The sequence below is a fragment of the Anoplopoma fimbria genome, chromosome 22 (assembly GCF_027596085.1).
Source record: "Anoplopoma fimbria isolate UVic2021 breed Golden Eagle Sablefish chromosome 22, Afim_UVic_2022, whole genome shotgun sequence".
In the NCBI taxonomy this organism is placed as follows: domain Eukaryota; kingdom Metazoa; phylum Chordata; class Actinopteri; order Perciformes; family Anoplopomatidae; genus Anoplopoma; species Anoplopoma fimbria.
The window spans coordinates 8,423,782-8,442,403 of NC_072470.1; the positions used below are offsets into that span (position 1 = coordinate 8,423,782).

General features: G+C 41.4%; 1 protein-coding gene and 1 non-coding gene across 3 annotated transcripts in view; both read left to right on the top strand.

Moving 5' to 3' along the window:
* The first annotated feature begins 44 nt into the window (after positions 1 to 44).
* On the top strand, positions 45 to 118 carry trnai-aau (transfer RNA isoleucine (anticodon AAU)). The gene has a single exon. It is a non-coding gene; the product is annotated as a tRNA-Ile (tRNA).
* A 1,383-nt stretch (positions 119 to 1,501) lies between these two features.
* Positions 1,502 to 18,622, top strand: part of LOC129111601 (FERM, ARHGEF and pleckstrin domain-containing protein 1-like) — a 44,862-nt gene continuing 27,741 nt past the window's right edge. For both annotated transcript variants that reach the window (XM_054623610.1, XM_054623611.1), the window contains exons 1-2: positions 1,502 to 1,684; positions 6,563 to 6,790. In XM_054623610.1, coding sequence (XP_054479585.1) covers positions 6,617 to 6,790 — 174 coding nt within the window. In that variant the 5' untranslated portion in view covers positions 1,502 to 1,684; positions 6,563 to 6,616. The remainder of the gene's footprint in view (positions 1,685 to 6,562; positions 6,791 to 18,622) is intronic.

The following is an 18,622-nucleotide window of genomic DNA, read 5'->3' on the forward strand; positions in this document are numbered from 1 at the left end:
GATAGTTTAAGTATAAATTCAAACGCGTTCGATGGAACGTCCGTGGCCGGTTAGCTCAGTTGGTTAGAGCGTGGTGCTAATAACGCCAAGGTCGCGGGTTCGATCCCCGTACTGGCCACTTGAATTTTTTTTTCTGAAATTACACAAGATTTACCATTTTTTGGCCTGATCACTATATTACAAATGAGCAATTTTACTATGTGCACATGGCCATTTTTATTTATTTAAAACATCTTCATTACATACAAGGAATGTAACTATATACATTTACTAAAGTACTGTCGCCCATTTAAGAACCAATTTGAGGAACTTTACTCAAATATTTATTTGTCCTGATGCTTTACACTTCTAAACTACTCCATTTCAGAGGGAAATATTTAACTTTTTTACGCTGCTTCATTTCATTCATAACCACCAGTTACCAAGTAGATTAAAATGTGTACATGCAAAACAATGATTTAACAGACGATGATTAATTGTTGTACATTAAATTATAACTGACAGTGTATAAAATGCCATCCATCTACTATACTAACTGTAAGATTTCGCTTACACAGCAACACACCAGTGATAATATTCAAATATTCAAATATATTAAAGTATACTGTTTGATTTCAGTGTTTTCACTTTTCATAGTGAAAGAATATTTTTCAAGTAGTACGCCTACGTACCTTAACTTCAGATGACATTGTAAAGCAGGACCTTTACCTGTAAATGGTATTTTTAAGTTGCAGTATTGCTACGTTTACTGATGTAAAGTAGCCTATATGACTACTTTGCACTTATCCTATTCGTAGTAGTTTGTAGCACTTATTTAGTTTGTTGCAATTATTGTTTTCGTAGTAATTTGCCTCTGCACTATACTTTTGCTCTGGTTTATGCTTTAAGATGCTTGTTTAAGAAAGGAGATGCACTTATGACTTCTGGTGACTAGTAGTTCTCTTGAATACCTATGTTGAATACACTTATTGTATTCGTATTAGTTTGTCTCTGTACTTTTGCTCTGGTTTATGCTTTAAGATGCTTGTTTAAGAAAGGAGATGCACTTATGACTTCTGGTGACTAGTAGTTCTCTATGTTGAATACACTTATTGTAAGTCTCTTTGGATAAAAGCGTCTGCTAAATGACTGTAATGTAATGTAATGTATTAATAAGCAAAATAGTCGACAGAATTAAAGTAGTTTTGTGTGTGAAAGATAAAGCATTCTCTGTGTTTTCACACACACACACACACACACACACACACACACACACACACACACACACACAGTCAGTCAGTTCATTTCTATAATGTGTAAAAAGATTAATTTTGCATGCTATATCTGAAAAGCAAGATTGTGATCCCAAACCCTTTGCCATCCCCCCAAACGACCATGCAGTGGCGCTGTTTATCTGCTCCTGTGTGTGTGTGTGTGTGTGTGTGTGTGTGTGTGTGTGTGTGTGTGTGTGTGTGTGTGTGTGTGTGTGTGTGTGTGTGTGTGTGTGTGTGTGTGTCTTTATTGTTCCAGCAGAAAGCTCCATGCACGGTTTCCCACATTTGTCTCAATGGCTACCACACCGAAACCACGTCCCACCTGAGAGGAGAGGAGAGGATTTATCGGTCAGAATTTCACAGCATTGTGTGGGATTTAAGGAAAAAGCTCCTCCAGCCGGACAATCTGTGGATCCTGAGCCAAAGAGGGGGTAAGGAAATCATGCCATCCGGATTATGAAGCGAGGTTACACGTTGCGTCTCTTGTATCCCTTCTGTGGAGCACGCTTGTGCTTAGATCTGGCCACATTTGTTGCAAAAATACTTTTTCTTTTTGTCTTTTTCAAGGCAACAATGCATGGTGTCTGATGAGCCCGATGTGTTAAGTATAAGCTCGCTTCCATTGCAGTCTGTTCGTTTTCCTAATCGGCTGAGCTTTAGGAGGTCCAGGTTTATTTTTTTTATACTGTAAGCTTAATTATAGACAATGATCTCCAATAAGTGCTTCAAAACATTTAAACGTATTGCAACATTTTGTGACTCTTTAATTGGCATGTACTTTTGGGTGATGTTTTATATTTTCCTACAGCTTCTCCTCTCAGTCATTTTTTGCATTCACCAAACCTTCCAACAGGCTTGTCATTGTCATCACATTCACATTAACATTGAGCACACATTAACACAGTCTCTCTCTAGTGTGTGATCAGGTTGCTTTAGCCTACCTAAAGGATTACTCTGCTAACCTACATCCTGGAGATTGCACTCTGATGTGTGTGTGTGTGTGTGTGTGTGTGTGTGTGTGTGTGTGTGTGTGTGTGTGTGTGTGTGTGTGTGTGTGTGTGTGTGTGTGTGTGTGTGTGTGTGTGTGTATATATATGTGTGTGTGTGTGTGTGTATTGCCTATATATATATATATAGGGGTGTGTTTGCTTTATGTCACTTGACAAAGCTGCTGATCCTTATGGAGAATGTATGCAATGACTCTTTTTTTTTTTTTTTTTTTTTTTCTCCACCCCCACATTTGGAGTGAGGTCAGAGCGCAGGGTCATCTTTGTCCTTAATGGTTGGTGTTCCTAATCACTATGCTGCCCTGATGCCAATTCACTTTTACAATCAATATCACACCCGTTACACTGGGAGAATTGGTGTTACAAACCCTTTCTTTCTCACACACACACACACACACACACACACACACACACACACACACACACACACACACACACACACACACACACTAAAAACCTCTCCAGGGAGCAGTAGAGCAGCTTAATGGCCTCCATGGGTGCTGAGTGTCACCTTGATAAAACGTGGCATCAAGCACGGCCTATTGATCCGTGGAGTAGCGTGTTCTGTTGTGGGCCTTGGTGTCGCCCTCACCTGTGCTTGTCAGGTTGTAGTTGATGCTTCAGGGTGTCACTGTATTCAGTTTATTGAACGGGATCCTCCTGTTGTAAAGGTGGCAACAAGTACAACCAGGTAACGGCATTGTATTGTATAGAGCGCCACCATCACAGCTGCATTTTCAGCTCTTTGTATTATTTTTCTTCTTTGAGCATTTAGAATAATTATTGATTTTAAGTACAAATACTGCACAGTACTTAGTAAATATACTAAACTATTCGTATAATATCAATCCCACAGCATTCCTCAGCGAATGCAGGACCTTGTTCAAGTGATAACAGATGGTCCAGGAATAGTTTTTTTGACCTTGTGTTTTGAATTTGTCACATAGTTGTCTTTTCATTCTCTGATAGAAATCCAAAGTATGTCTTTCAAAATGATAGCAGCCCCACAAAACATATAGGTAGATCAAATAAATTGAATAAATGAAATGCAAAGGGTACATCTTCAATAGAAACACTACAAATGGAACAATATATCCATCCTCTTTGATAGCACAGTTTCTATATTCTTGGCATATGTCGTCATGTTCCTGTTAACATAATCAATACTGCAGTTTTATCTGAAGTTGCTTTAAACTCCATTCATCAAAGTGTTGATTGTCAAACCTGTTCCATAGCTGGCAAACATTGCCTGTTATGCAACGGCCATAAGAATATTCTGACCCAGATTATGTAATGGTTAATTGTCACTTTTACATACGTGCTGTCTTCATTTATTAATAAGCAAAATAGTCGACAGAATTAAAGTAGTTTTGTGTGTGTGAAAGATAAAGCATTCTCTGTGTTTTCATACACTCACACACATACACGCACACACACACACACACACACACACAGTCACATCCGATTCCCAGAGCCTGGCTTCCCTCTCACAAACTCTTGGGAAACTTTCAGCTAACACCAGTTCAAAGGCTGCTTGAGAGGCCTCGGTCCCTCCGAAGTTTTTAAAGCCCCGCTGCTGGAAGCTCCCACAGTGGCTTCCTTTGTGCCTGTGTGACCAGCTCGCTCTGTATTCCTCCCAACTAACGCCTCGTATAATCCCCAGCCCCGACCGAGGACATGATGAAACTTCTGCTTCCACATTTCCACTCTTTAGCTGTGAAATTAATCCATTATAGGAGATACATTAACAGCTAGAGTGCAATCCTCAAGGTCTTGAATCGACCCCGGAACAACTATTTTTGTTGTGTTTTGGTGCCATTTTTACGCCAGAAGTGAGCTTTTTCGAGACTGTACTTTCTGATTTTAGTTCCTGTTTTGTGTTTTAGTGGTTTAAAAAAACGCTCTTCAAAAGCCTTAAATGAACCCTGAGGCTCCTCGTTGATGAGTTTGTGCTGAGAGACTGAAGACGTGCAGGCGACAAACCCACTTTATACATACTGATGTTCATCAGGGTAATTGGCACCTGCTTGTTAGAGAATGATTAGGTAGAGCTATTAAGCCGGCGCTTGAAGGGTGTCACAGTGTTGAGTGACGGGTTTCAAAAGATTATTGGAGGTTACACTTCACAATAGAGAACTAATAAATAACAAACCGAGCAGAGCGTCAGTTGGGAAGTAGCACACAAGAACAAAGGCCTTTTTTTCCCCCACAGGTGTAATGAGTAACTTGAATGTCAGGTCTCTTTTTTTTTTTTTTTTTTTTTTTTATTATTGTCGGGTCACTTCCTTGGCCGGGCGCCAGTTTCAGCTTTTGTCACTGAGGTGAAGAGAGGTGTTCGTTTGTACTTCGCAGGTGGAGGGATTAGTAAAGGATTGGGTTTTGAATTTTGGAAAGATTCAGTTCTCACGTTGGTAATAAAAGGCTAGATGAGGCGTGGAAGAACGGACGGGGAAGTCTCTTTGCATGTACAGATTATTGCATATGTTTTGTGTTAATTTTGCATACGGTATATTTCTGTGGTGAGGGATTCAGGGGGAAGAAGTAGTCTACTTTCACTGAGGTCAGAGGTCAACTACAGAGCAGTTCCCCTGGAGCTTGAAGGCATTCGTTGGCTGTGTGCCATATCCGGGACCTCTTCCTTTGGACTACGACTATCTGGCCTTCAGAGGATTTAGGGCTCTGCTGTGGGTCTGAAACTCACAATTATCAACTACTCTATTTGTTATTTTCTCAATTAATCAAGAAAATAATTTCCTATAAATGTACAAACTGCCCATCTCTACTAAGTTGCTTTTCTTAGTCCCACCACCAGTCTGAAATCCCCAAAACGTATCCTAATAGTTGCAGATTATTGTCTTTGTTCGAGTAATTGAATAATCCCTAAAATAGATGGTGCACCGAGGCTTCACCATGGGGTTGTTGTGCTTCCCATCTTTGCCTCTCAGAGAAAAGTGACCGTCACTCTGAGGATTCTTTGGGCCGCCTACAAAAGACCGCAAATTATACACCAGCTTTATCCTCCAGATTTTAGGAAAAAGAAAGCAGGAGCTTCAAAATCGGACCACCCCATCAACCCGATGAAACACTGTATGTGGACCTTTAAAAACCCAAAAACAAAAAACTACAAAGAAAGTCTAACCTGTCAATCATCATGATGCCCAATAGGTCCCTCATGACATATTGATTTAACGATTTATTGACCGGTATTGATGCCCAACTGAGGATAACGTCACCTTGGAGAGGGCAAAGATCTCATTTTCCATGTTAACTGTGCACTCGCATAGAAAACACTGTTTGTTTCCAGGGCAGCTCAGCCTTCACCGCTGCATTGCCCCCTTGACTGTCTCCTAAAACATTCCTCAGCTGTGATGTCACCAACCGTCTGAGAGCATATTTATTGTCTGAGGGTTGAGGTTTATCAAGTGTGGGATGGAGGTGGGGGCGCTGAAAAGTTTGTGTGTGAGAGAGGAGAGGAGGGGTAGGGGGGATTGAGCGTCTTTGTGTGTTCTCAGACCGTATCTCATCTGCCCTACTTGTGAAGCTTTGATTCATGTCTGAACTGGTCTTTACAGAGAGCCCTGTGTTTGGTTGGGAGGAAATCCCACCTACATGTGCTGCAGCTGGGAGAAGCGTGTGTCTAGCAAGGTGTGCTACATGTCTGTCTGCTACCTGGTGCATCGGCCAAACTCTTAAGTTCAGCTGTACTGTTGTGTGGGGGCTGTGGATTGTTTATATTCATTTCATCATCCTGACTGAAAGAGAAATCACCACTGACCAAACGTCTGGTGGTTTAACGTTGTGCAAGGCCAATTTAATCTAGACTGAATAAACGTGGCAAGTCTTTTCGCACATTTCTTGAACTAATCAAGCACAAAGTTTCCTTCCAAGATTTCTACACAAGTACCTCTTACTCCCTTTTTTAAATACGAGGTTATTTTTTTTTTTTTCCACATTCAAGAAACTTTTATACTCGAAAGCAAAGTTTATTTTTTCAGGGAGTGTTTATGGAGCATCATGTATTTGTTCATCTATCAAATACCCTCAAAAGACATTTGACGAATCCTACAAAAACACACAAGGAACATGCTATTTAGGTTGAGAGCCTATGTAGAAGCTTGGATGTTAAAAGGAAATGGCTGATTATTTTGATTGAAAACTGCCTGCTGTGTACTTTAGGAGCCCAAAATACTTCCAAAATCACAGAGTGAGCAGATTATTGGCTCTGCTGGCTTGAAGCACATAAAAAGACCCAAACTACACCCCCGTATTTCGAGTAAAACTATTCTTTCCTTTCTCCTCCAGACGTGAACTGAGGTGCCTGCAGCTCGAGAGCCCCTCACTGTAGCGTCTGCCGCCATGGTGGAACCAGCCGAGAGGCCGTCCACAGCCGGACAGAGGCTGAGCGCCCCTGATAGCTTTGGGGTGTCCACTCTGGAGCCAGGCCTGCGTCCTCCCTCCCAGCCTCCAGGGCGACAGGTCTCCATCAGGGTTCAGATGCTCGATGACACGCAGGAAGTCTTCCAGATATCGGTGAGTGATATGTGACATAATTGACGAATGCGAATCTTCAGAAAAGTGTAAGAAAGAAAACTCAGGAGATGTGGCAAAAGCGTTTGGGATGTTTTTGCACTTGTGGGTTGCTAGATGATGCTTCAATATGCTCCGTTTACCTTTAGCCTTATCTTCCTGGAGGTATGCAGGAAGTAGGAATAGAAACCAGCTTCCTGTCTAAGCAAACCACACCTACAGACCGCGATCCTGCCTCATGGACATAAACGGCTGCAGCCTTTGCTCTATTTCTGTCTTTTTCTCTCACTGGATCCCAGCCTCTGCTTTTCTGAGCGCTGATTTGATGCCCACCGAGGCTGCTGAGGCTAAAAATGAATGCTCTTCTGGCATGTTTATTTTAGCTAGTACTATATCTATCACTTGTGTTGCTATCTGTAACTGCCCATCATTATTCTTGCTCCTATTCTCTCATTTACTCACATTACAATCATACATAACCGTATATTCTTTATAGATACTAGTAGCCAGTATTCACCCTGATTTTGCAACGTTTTTTTTCATGTGTTTTGACTCTTCGTGTGAGCTCCAGTGAGAGTATGTGGAAGCATTTATGTGAGTCTGAGGCATGCGCTTGTCTTCGGCAGCTCCCCGGCTTGCTAATGCTGTTTAGAGAAAGGGTTCCTCTGAGAGGCTGCACAGGCAGCAGCTTTAATGACATCGGTTCTGCGGTGCTTCTGGTATGTCATCCCCGGGTGGGAGTAGTCTTCAGTTTCTGAATTAATGTCTGCCGCAAGCTGACAGAGAGTTTGGTTTTTCGTGCCCCTCCTCGGCGATTCGCATGCCGTTCAGAAAACCCAGTATTATCAGCTTAGAATTTAGGGAGGTTTTTTGTGATGGTAATTAAGAAAGATTGCAGAGAGTCACTGTTTCAGCTGGCGTGTAGAACATCCAGAGCTGCAAGTTCGGGGGAGCCGTAATTGGCTCCTGTGGAAATGCCAAGAATGTGTGTGTGGTTGTTTAGTGTGTCAGTGCCTCAGGATGTGTCTGTGGACAGTTTGAGGGAGAGCTGGGATCTGGTGTCTGTGTGAGGGATGTCATCTGCATGTGTGTGTGTTTTTATTTAGCATTTTTCAAGATCCTAAATTGATGTCTTTTCAAATTGATGTAAGAGCACCAGAGCTTGTGGTTCTCCACAAACACACACACACACACACACACGCACACAAACACACACACAAACACACAAATGAAATGTCCTATCTTTGTGGAACGTCTTCAGATGTCACGTTTCAGACCGCATGGGATCAGAACGCATCAGCTGACAGCGGCATGACCACAAAATACTAATACTGCTCTCTGAGATTGTTTGGTTGCTGCTGCAAGAGTGAAAAATGGAACCAGCAGAATATACTGGGAATAATGATGAAGGGAGGAGTGGAGACGGATGGGAGGATAGCTGAGCTGGAGTTGAAAAGCGTTGAAAGTGAACCAACCAAATAAATGACTTATAATGTTTTCGGTGCTTATCACAGACTCGGTGCAATAATGGAGGCATTGTCTTTTTTCCTGGTACATTTCCCGTTAGCGTATTTGTGCAGTAGGTGTAGTCTAACGTGTGAATCAAGAGATAAGCCTGCAGCTCACACTAACGTTGGCACTCGATTGGGAGGTAAGAGTGGAAGGCTAGCTCATTAACTGAGCCTGTTATCTTCAAACTTCAGCCAGAGGGGCTGCAGAAAAGGAGCAATGCATTTTATAAATCCAAAACATAGGGCTCTTTATCATCACTGGCACATTTCTTTACACTTTAATGCAAAACGATGGCATGCTGTGGTGCTGTTGTATTGTTGACTTGAGATTCACTTGGTCGATGTTTGAATTTTAGTCTTTTTTATTCTATTTTTTAGAAGACTTCAACAGCAAAGTGATTATATACCTTTTATTTTAGGGTTCAGAAAAACCCAACATGTTCTTTTTGTGCATATTAGACATCATCATTTAATTGTACTTCTCCTTCATCAGTACAGGCTTTGATGTGAAATTCTTTTTGTTAATCAGTTATATATCAGCAGGGCAGATTGCAGCAATTAGGTTTTTTCTCTTCCCATCTGTAAACTCATGGTATCTTCTGAAAATGAACACCAATCAAAACATTCTGGTGCAACATGCGTCTTCAATAAAGGGTCTTGGATCCAGGTGGTTTGCCATTGAGGCCTCAGACATTCATCCTCAAAACGTCTGTGTCCCTACGGTATTTCTGGTGTTTTTAAAATCAGCTGTATATCCTCTGGCTTCAGTGTGGAATGTGGACGGACGGACCCAGATTCCCATGACGGGTAACGTGGAATCCACTAGATCAAAAGGAGATCCTGCAGAGTTTTATCTGGACTCCTCTGTTATTTGAGGCACAGATCCTGAATACCATTTAAATCTAATGCAGCTTTTCCCTCTCATGGAGTGAAAAACATGCGATTCAGCTTCTGCATATAGCACATAGTAAAGTGCTTTATTATTGATAGTTCTTTTTCTTTAACCCCTTATTGTCATTTTCATTTTTACAAGAGCAGACTTTGAGAAACTGTACATTGTTTGAGTACACATTACATTAATAAAACATCATGACAAGACATTTGGCACACATTGCATTAGTGGCAAACACACGCACGCATGCACACACACACACACACACACACACACACACACACACACAAAAACATACACTTGGAGGCTTTATTATTAATGTGCGATGGTAGCAGTGCGGTAGAGAAGTGTATGAGTGCAGAACATCGTCGCTCACTCTCACCTGGTAAATAATTAATTTGTGTGTGTGTGTGCGTGTGTGTGCTTTCACTTGGTTTCACCTGTTTTGATGTAATTCAGTATCAGTGTAACCATTCAAAGAGCATTTTCTACTACAAGTGTGAATGTAACTGCATTTGCTTTCACTGTGTGCTGCCACACTTTTGATGCACTTTTTGAGATTTGATTTCATTACAGTATTTTAATCAGTTTAAGCTGCAGTGTTTACTTGTGTGTCAGAGAGAAATGTTGCAAGCTTCCTCCAGTTTATCACGAGCTCACAGCGCCCAGTGACTGAGGGGAATTTTCCAGAGGAAACCATTTTGGTTTGTGTGGTGAGGAAGATAAATAAAACTCAGTGAAAGGAACAAGTGACTGCACTGTACTGTAACGTCCACCTGTTTCTCAAAGGGAATAAGATACATTTATTTAATATAAATTCCTTTTTTGTCAAAGTAGACAGATTGTTTTACCTAAAAGGATAAGTCTGATAATCTATATATTCTTTTTTTATTGTCAAAACATTTCAACAATTCATTTATTCTTTCATGCACTGTCTTTGTATTCAAACCCTAATATAACTTATTCATCTGTGCTCCATATTAAAACATATTAATGAACCAAACCATGCACTGGTTCACAAGTTCCTTCATTATGGTGAACATGGACACTGAAGCGTGTTTTCAGTTATTACACTCATACATGGTCAGGCTGCTGTAAGAGCACCAAACATATAATAATCCGCATGAAAAAATAGTCCCCAACAAACGAATCTGACCAGAGGCTTTAGAAAATTGTTTAGCATTTTTTTTTTAAAGACTTATTTATTTTGGAATGAATGGGGTTTAGTATCACATACACAATCGATAATGAAAAGTACGGAGAGACGGACTAATGCTTTGTTGGTTTTGGTCTTTTTTTGGTTTAAAATTGGACAAATATAGAATATTAATAGACTTATTTTAGCTATGTTTTAAACATCCTGTTGGTTTTTACTAATCAGCCATGATGATCTTATTTTCTAGTGGTCCTTCATGATGGAACCTGCAGCTGGACTTCACTAAATCTCAAGATTATATAAAACTAAGGGAATATGGGGTCCTTTTATCTATCAATATTCTCCTTGTCCAGCATGCTTACTTGACCTTAATCCCTGCAAACCATCCAACATATCCACACATGAAGACTGACTTCCTTAGAGGACATCATAAGATTTAAAACCTCACCTTCTGAGAGCAGGAGAGGCAGGAACGGAGCTGTGTGTTTGCATGTGTGCCTGTTTGGCCTGTTCAGGTGCAATGACATCACTGTTTGGTTTTGGTTGCATGATTGGATTTGCAATTTTTTTGATCTGCACGGCTCTTGACCTGATGGGGAAAGATACAGGACTACAGGGGGGAGGGTTATGAGGATTAGGATGATAGAATCGCTTTATAGACGACATCATTTGATGGACTAGCAGCCCCCCCGAGGCCTAAGATAAATGAGCTACAAGTCCCCGGCCGCATTATGCACACACACACACACACACACACACACACACACACACACACACACACACACACACACACACACACACACACACACACACACACACACACACACACACACACACACGCACACGCACACACACACACACTCCTTAGCTCCAATGCGGAGCAGTTGACATTTCAAATGGATGGGCCTTTGTGCTGTCGGCTACATTGGGAAATGACACATGTGGAAGGATATGAAAAGAATGAGAAGGGAATTTGTGTTTTGAAAGACAAAAGGAGCATTAAAATTAGAAAGATACAATAGCAGGCTGTCTAAACATGACATTTCATTTAATTTCTGACATTTAATATTTGTTTCTCTTGACCGATCTGCATGTATGTGTCATTTTAAGGGCAGAGTCTATCCATCATGTTGTCTAAATGCTTTAAGAAAGAGCTTTCTGCACATTTGCAGGTTAACCGTGTCTCATCCATCCTCCACAACAGAGGTATCGCTGCCTCATTGTTGTGCTTCCACAGCTGAGACCTTTTGTTATCTGGCCCGAACAAGAGCAGAGGAAATTAGTTTTAAATGAAGCCTCGCATTTGTGAATTAGTATGTACAAGAACCAGACTGTTACAATTTTCTCCCAGAGTTATTTTTAAGCTTTCGTTCGAGCAACAAATTAGTTTTTCTTTTTACAAGAGTGGGCTAGAATCCTCAAATTGAATTTGGCGATGTTTGTGTGTCCTTTTCTGCAGTATTTTGCCCTGAAGCATGTTAAAAATGTTGTTTTTTTGTTGTTGTTTTTTCTAGATTTGCTTTTCCCCCTGATATTTACACTGGAGAGAGAAGACAGAGAGAGAGACAGACGAATACTAAGTGATAAGAAATGAAACTTGGAGTCAAACTATGATGATGTGTTTCTTTATGACTACCAAAGTTGGCAGGAGTCCCGGTAGTTAGGTTGAAGTGGTTTGGGTGTGTGGGCAGAGCCAAGGTGATGTTTAAGGACAGTAAAATGTAGTTATTTCAGGGTGAGGCTCAAACACTGGCCTTTGTGATCTCTGTGAGTTTACGACCAATCGTCTCACTCTTCTCTTCTCTTCTATCTTGCTGTCTTTAGCCATCCATCCCATCGACCAAAACCTTTGCTTCTGATCCTCCAAATAATCTTTTCTCTGCTCTCTTGGAGCACTCACAGAACTAATAGTAGCTTTGGCAGGCCTCGTTCATCATCGTCCGCAGAGGCCTGCTCCATGTGTGTGTTGAACCCCCCTCCCTCTAGCCCCCCTCTCAATCCAGTACTGTAACACACAGAACCTAATATTGTGCAGTTTATAAGGGCTCACAAGGGCCACATTAAGCCGCGTTACATGGATATGTGAGTTTACAGCCCAGTGTGTGTGTGTGAACATGTATACAGTGGGAGCATGTGTGCATGCATCGACCTGCCCTCCAGTTCGACTGACTCTTAAGACCAGTTAATTCCACTCCAATTAAAATAAATATTTTATCAGATTTGCTGACGTAATATCCTCCCCTTCATGAATGTCTCATTGATGGGAATGGGGAATGAACATGACTGAATAATGTATTGTTTTTTTTATCATTCAATGTGTGATTCATCGTCCTCTCTTCAGCACTGAATCACACCATTGACTATATGGAAATTTGTACATCATGATTTCTTGGCCTTATCTGACTCAAGGTACCCTTTTTTAAAAAAAAAAAATGCAGCCTTCTACATAGTCCCTGTTACCAATTAGGGGCTTTTATTTTGAAACTATTTTGAAGTTCAGCCATCTTGTGTTCCTTCAGTCATGCAGAAATCATGCATGTCTTACTTCCTGTAGTGTATTTGTGGACACAGCAAGTTGACGCAGTTGCCCCTCAATGTTATGATATATGTGTGTGAATTTAATGGTTGGCATGGTTACAGAAACTGCTTATGGAGATGGTTCAGTCTACTAGAGTTGTTGTATTTTATTCTGTATAAAGAAATATCAAATATCAGTCCAAGACATAAACTAGGACCCTATGTGGCGTCCAAACCTCACGTTTGAGAAACATTTGTATGCTTACATTCAGAGGATCTGTGCTGCATTATGTAATGGTTGGCCTTCACTGTCTCATTCCTGTGGTCAGAGACCTCAGAGAGGGACTACTGACTGTAAACTGACTTTTCTCTCAGCTACTTCAAATCCTTATTTTTCCGTCTGTATCTGACCCCAAAGTTTGACCTGCCTGTGGAGCAGATGGAAAGTTCCCCCTTGAAGTATGATACTGTAAAATCATGTTGAAAGAGGTGATTATTGTGCATTTTCAATGAGTCATCTCACCACTCTCTTGGCATTCTCTAGACATGTAGGTGCGGTACTACTGTTGCAGCAGAAGCATGCGTTTTCCTTGTTAAGGTGGGTGTGTGCACGTGGAGCCACGTGGAAGCATTTAGACGTGCTGAGTTCAAAGACAGGGCCACAGACGGAGCTGCCTCTTAGCTAGGAAGGACAGAGACGGAGACATTATTACTTAGTGAGTGGAGGCCTATCGCTGATGGAGAAACAATTACTGGGAGATTGTTCCTGAATGGGAGCAGGATGGGGGTAGGAAATAAATGAAGGGGGCCCCGCTGAGGGACGAATAAGAGACGTGCTGTTACGCTCACTGTGCTGGAGAAAGAGGGGGATTGCAGCATTGGGAGAGGGAGAGAAAGATGCATACAGGCACACATCCGTCTCCCACAGAAGCCCTTTTTGCAATATGCCGACAGCCAGTGAGTGAGCAAACACTGTCCCCTCTGCTTGGCTGCAGATGGGATCCTTTTTTTTGTGTAATTGCAGTGAATGAGGTCCTCAGTGAGGAGGCTAGTCAAGCCAACAGTGGAATGGGCCCCATTGAGGGTAATCACCTCTGTTTCACTGTGCTACACACAAAATTGGTAGTTTTTGCGGATTACATGTAGGTTCAGAGCAGTAGCTGTGGGAATAGATTTGTGGTGAAAATAATCACTGCTATTTGTACAAGTTTGTCTTGTCATTCCATTCTCACAGGTGGGATATTCATTATTTCCTTAATTTTGATTTGTAACAGATTAAGATAATATTTTAGCTTCCTTGTCATCAAATCCGTTAATCCGGTTTGGCACGCCAATACCTCGATGTTGTTGTTTTAAAACATGATGGGTAATTAACATCAGCCACAGGCCAAATGCTGGTAGGTTTATCATCCAGACCAGACAGCCTGGATGGTAGCCAGCGGTCATTTGGAGCTCCTATTAGAAAAATGAATCTGGCGGAGGTAGAAAATAGTAGCTGCACTAGGGGAAACATGTTGGTGTTGGACACGTAACCTAGCTTCAGGCAGCGCTCCTGTTTTTCCTAATCAGATAATTCCTAGTTCATTAGTTGGCTTTGTTCCACCTTAAAAACTATAGAACCTAATTTAATGGAGCGAGGCAGTGAGGGGGAGTTGGACATGTGTAGTTTTTGTTCCTCCTCTTTCCAGCTGAATCTGCTGCTGTAAATCTGCACCTGCTGATATATTGTAATATAGTTTGCGATAGGGTTTTATGTTTTGGCAACCAAAGTCAATGCTTAAGTCGATTGGAGGTAGAGGTGTTTGTATTTCATATTCATGGTTTGCTTTTGGGTTGCATTACTGTCCAACTGCAGTTTGGATGACACCACTAAACTGAACTGAAGTGTTCATACACTTGTTATGAAAAACTGGAGTTAAGCAATGGGAACCAGTCCTTTTTGATGAGGAAAGAAATGCCTAAGTGGGCCCGCTAAGAGTTTAGAAAGCAGCTTAAACCCCAAGGGTCAGCTTCAGTATCCTAAATGAGATGTCTCCCCCTTGATGAGTGTTAACCACGGCTCCTTATTAAACCTTTCTAAGGCCTCACTCGATCTCTGTCGCAAATCTGGACCAGGCCCTGTAACTTCACCCCGAAGTCTTTGGATGCTGGTGAGTGTGTGTGTGTGTGTGTGTTGGGAGCATGCTGTACTGGGTTCTCTCTCAATAGGTGAAGTGTTTCTTAAGCTCCTTCCTCGCTCCCTCCTCGTCTCCGCTTTGGATGTTTTCCAGAAGCCTCAGTGGAATTCAATGGCGTCTCCCCTGCTGTGTCCCCGAGTCTCCAGCCGTTTTGTTTCTCTGAGAAACCAGCGGAGGAATGTAGCCTGCAATGTGATGTTTGGGAGGAAAAGATGTTTTGTTTTTCACCTTTTTGTTTTTTTTCCTATTACTTTTATTATGGCTCTTTTCCCCTCTTTCTCTCAGACGTTATGTCTCTCTGTCTGTCAGGCCATTTCGTCTTACTTCAGTCTCATCATTCCCATCATAACTCACTGCAGACTTTTGAGCAGACTGTTCCTTTACTGCCCTAATTGGGAATTTCCAGTGTTGCGTCCCAGATGAATCACTGTCACCACTTCTGGCTTTGGCTGTGATTTGATTTATGTGATCATTGAAGTGTGTTTTTTTTCTCACCCTCGTATGGATTGAGTGAGCTTTGTGCTGCTTTTTAACGCATCAGTGCCATTTGGAAACATTTCATTTGAAGTGGAGATGCTGCAGGGATTGTAAAATTGGTGTTTATGGTAATAAATGTGTATTTGATTGACATGCTTTGATGTTGCTGAGATATCCAGTTTTAATTACACTGAAGACATTTATCTGTGGTGTAATTTAAAATACTATTCCTTCCTTATAAGTCATCCGGGTGTCTCCATTACGACACACACATATGTGTTTACTGCAGGCTTAGTTGATTATTCAATTGTGTTTCCACACCCTATTGTTGGCTTGTAAATCATTTGTTTCTGCAACGCATGCACAAACAAAAACACATGTGTGACTTGCTATTAAAGGCTGGTTCTCTGCTGTGAGGTTAAACGGGGTGAGGAACCTAAAGCTCTCATGCTCTATGTTTTTAGAACTACAAATCCCATGATGCTTTGGCGACATTAACAGGAACTATAATGCTGTTATGGATCCAGTTATACTGTGGGCTATAACTTGAGCCTATATTTGTTTACATGTTGGCAAATTGGATTACAAGTATGCAGAATCATCTATTAGCAGCTCTGCATTGTACCCATGGCTGCACAGACAACTACCACTGGATTACTTTGATACTTTAGAAAACTTAAAACTTGATGCTTCTCAGGCAAGTTCTGGAGTTATAAGTACCGTCTTTTTTTATATGATCTCTAAGACGATTTATGGATGTATATTATGTAGATCATTAGATAAGATAAGATAAGATAATCCTTTCTTAGTCCCGCAGTGGAGGGGGATTTGCAGGATTACAGCAGCAGAGAGGATAGTGCAAACAAGAGACATGGTAAAAACAAGATCAAAACAAGTATTATAAATAAGTAACCACACAGTAAAGAAATAAATTAATTACTTAAATAAGTAAAAAATCCACAATAACTAAAAATATTATATATACAGACAGAATAATTACCTTAATAGCTTTCCATGAGATGTTTGTTAAGGGCCACTGCTGTTGCTCCAACTGCTGACCGTGTTGGTGAGCAACCTAAATTACACCTTAAGCAGTATTTCAGCATCACTTCACTCTGTTTGAAAACCTCTGCGTTAGAGTATCAAGTGTTTTCATTATAAAGATAACCTCAGAATGTCAGATATGTAACGCATGCATGCACCACGGGGTCGGCTACCATAGCTCTTTGGCATGTTAGCACTCACAGTTAAACTATGCATAAGGATGGTGTTCAGCTACAGGTGTGCTCCTACTGTAAAATAAAAGCTTCCATTTTACCGTCCAGTGTCTCGACGGAGCTCCAGAGGCTTTTAGGAAACAAAGCAGCCCTGTTGTGAGATTTACAGACCTCATTATAGCACGAGGCGTAGTACAAAAGTACCCGCCGCCATCCTACACGAGACACCAATTGCTTTTTTTAATGGTACAACATCGTGCATGTGTTCCCATCTGCTGCTCAATTTAATTGTCTGCCTCAAGTGGGCTGTGAACACACACAGAAACACACACTGAGACACACTGTTGTCTTCATTGCAGCCTGGAGGCATTTTCATCTTCCCCCATCAGGGGTGCTGCCAGTTTGATTTCCCACAGTGCCTTGCTGTCACTGCTGACAATGCTAGCAGGTATTTTGCCAACATGCTGTTTATTCAACAGTCCGGTTAGACATATGTGTGTGTGTGTGTGTGTGTGTGTGTGTGTGTGTGTGTCCATGTGTGTGTGTGTGTGTCCATCTGTTTGTGTGTGTGCATGTGTGAACCCAGAGGCCTCTCCCTTCTGATAGTGTGGAGGAGCTGGCTCTGACGTCTTGCCAGCGGGTTAAGCCGTTTAACCTAATCTGAGCGAGGGGATGTGATTGGTGGACAGTCGAGGAGGGAGGAAGCCTCTCCCAGCTGTCCCGCTGTTCACTGGTATGTTGAACTCTTCTTCATCCTCATACCAAGAATGTCTATTGCAGCGCAGGTACTAAAACATTTTTGCAAGTATTGCATAAAATCACATAAAATGAAAGGCATAAAAACCTGTTCCTTTACTAAATACCTCATAATTCACGCCAATACCAACAGGCTTCTAGGAAATCCACAGTGGGGATGATGATCAACAGCGGGTGATCTTTGTAATTTGTCTGCTCAGCATTAAATAAAGCTGTACCATCAGTTCTAAAGCTGAAGAACTAGCACTCTGAAAATGACTTTAACATGACACTACTAAACCACATTTTATGGACTACTATAGTCTGCCCTTTTAGAAAATTGCCCGTGTGTTTAGGCTATTAAACATTGCAGGGGCTCGTTTATTTTCAGCCCTCGGGAACCACTCCTCAAGGAAAAGGTCTGGGAGCAGGACAGAATTGTGGCATGCATACAAACCAGATAAGGTAGAAAGAAACGCAAAAAGATTCTATTGAAAATGATTTAAACTTCCCAAGAATGTTATCTGTAGGTCAAACTGCATGTTGCTGTAACTCAAGCTGTGTCTACTCTGTTGATTTTTGGCCCATTGACCTGCAGTTTAGCAGCAGGATGCGGCTTACTCTCTCTGGTGTGAAAATCTTCAGAGTTTCATGATAAGGTTGTCCATGAGAATAAAGAAAAACTGTAGCGATTTACAGCTCAAATTACTGCTTAGTACGCACAGTCACAGCCAGACAGCAGTTGAGTTAAGGTTCAGGTGATTCCCTGGCTCAGCAGGGTATAACTATCTCTTTCATTTGCAGTCTTCCCATATCTCTCACTTCTCTCCTCTAATCTCTTTGTCACATAACTTTGAAGTTATGAAAGCTACTTTGAAGCTAGAAAGTTCAATTTATGGGGCGATTGCTGATAAATTGTGATTAAAAAAAATATAAAACATACAGTGATGGTACAATTTTAAAGTTATTTCTCAAAGTAATAACATCGTATTCTTCTCTCATCTGCCCGACAAAGATCCCTGCTGGAATTCATAGCAGGGGACTGAAGCGAGAAGCTGAACAGCTTTGAGGTGTTTTTTTTCCCTGTCTTTTCCCCCGTGGAGCGTTCTTATCATCAGTCTCAGCCATCTGGTTTCTATCCCTGTTGACATTA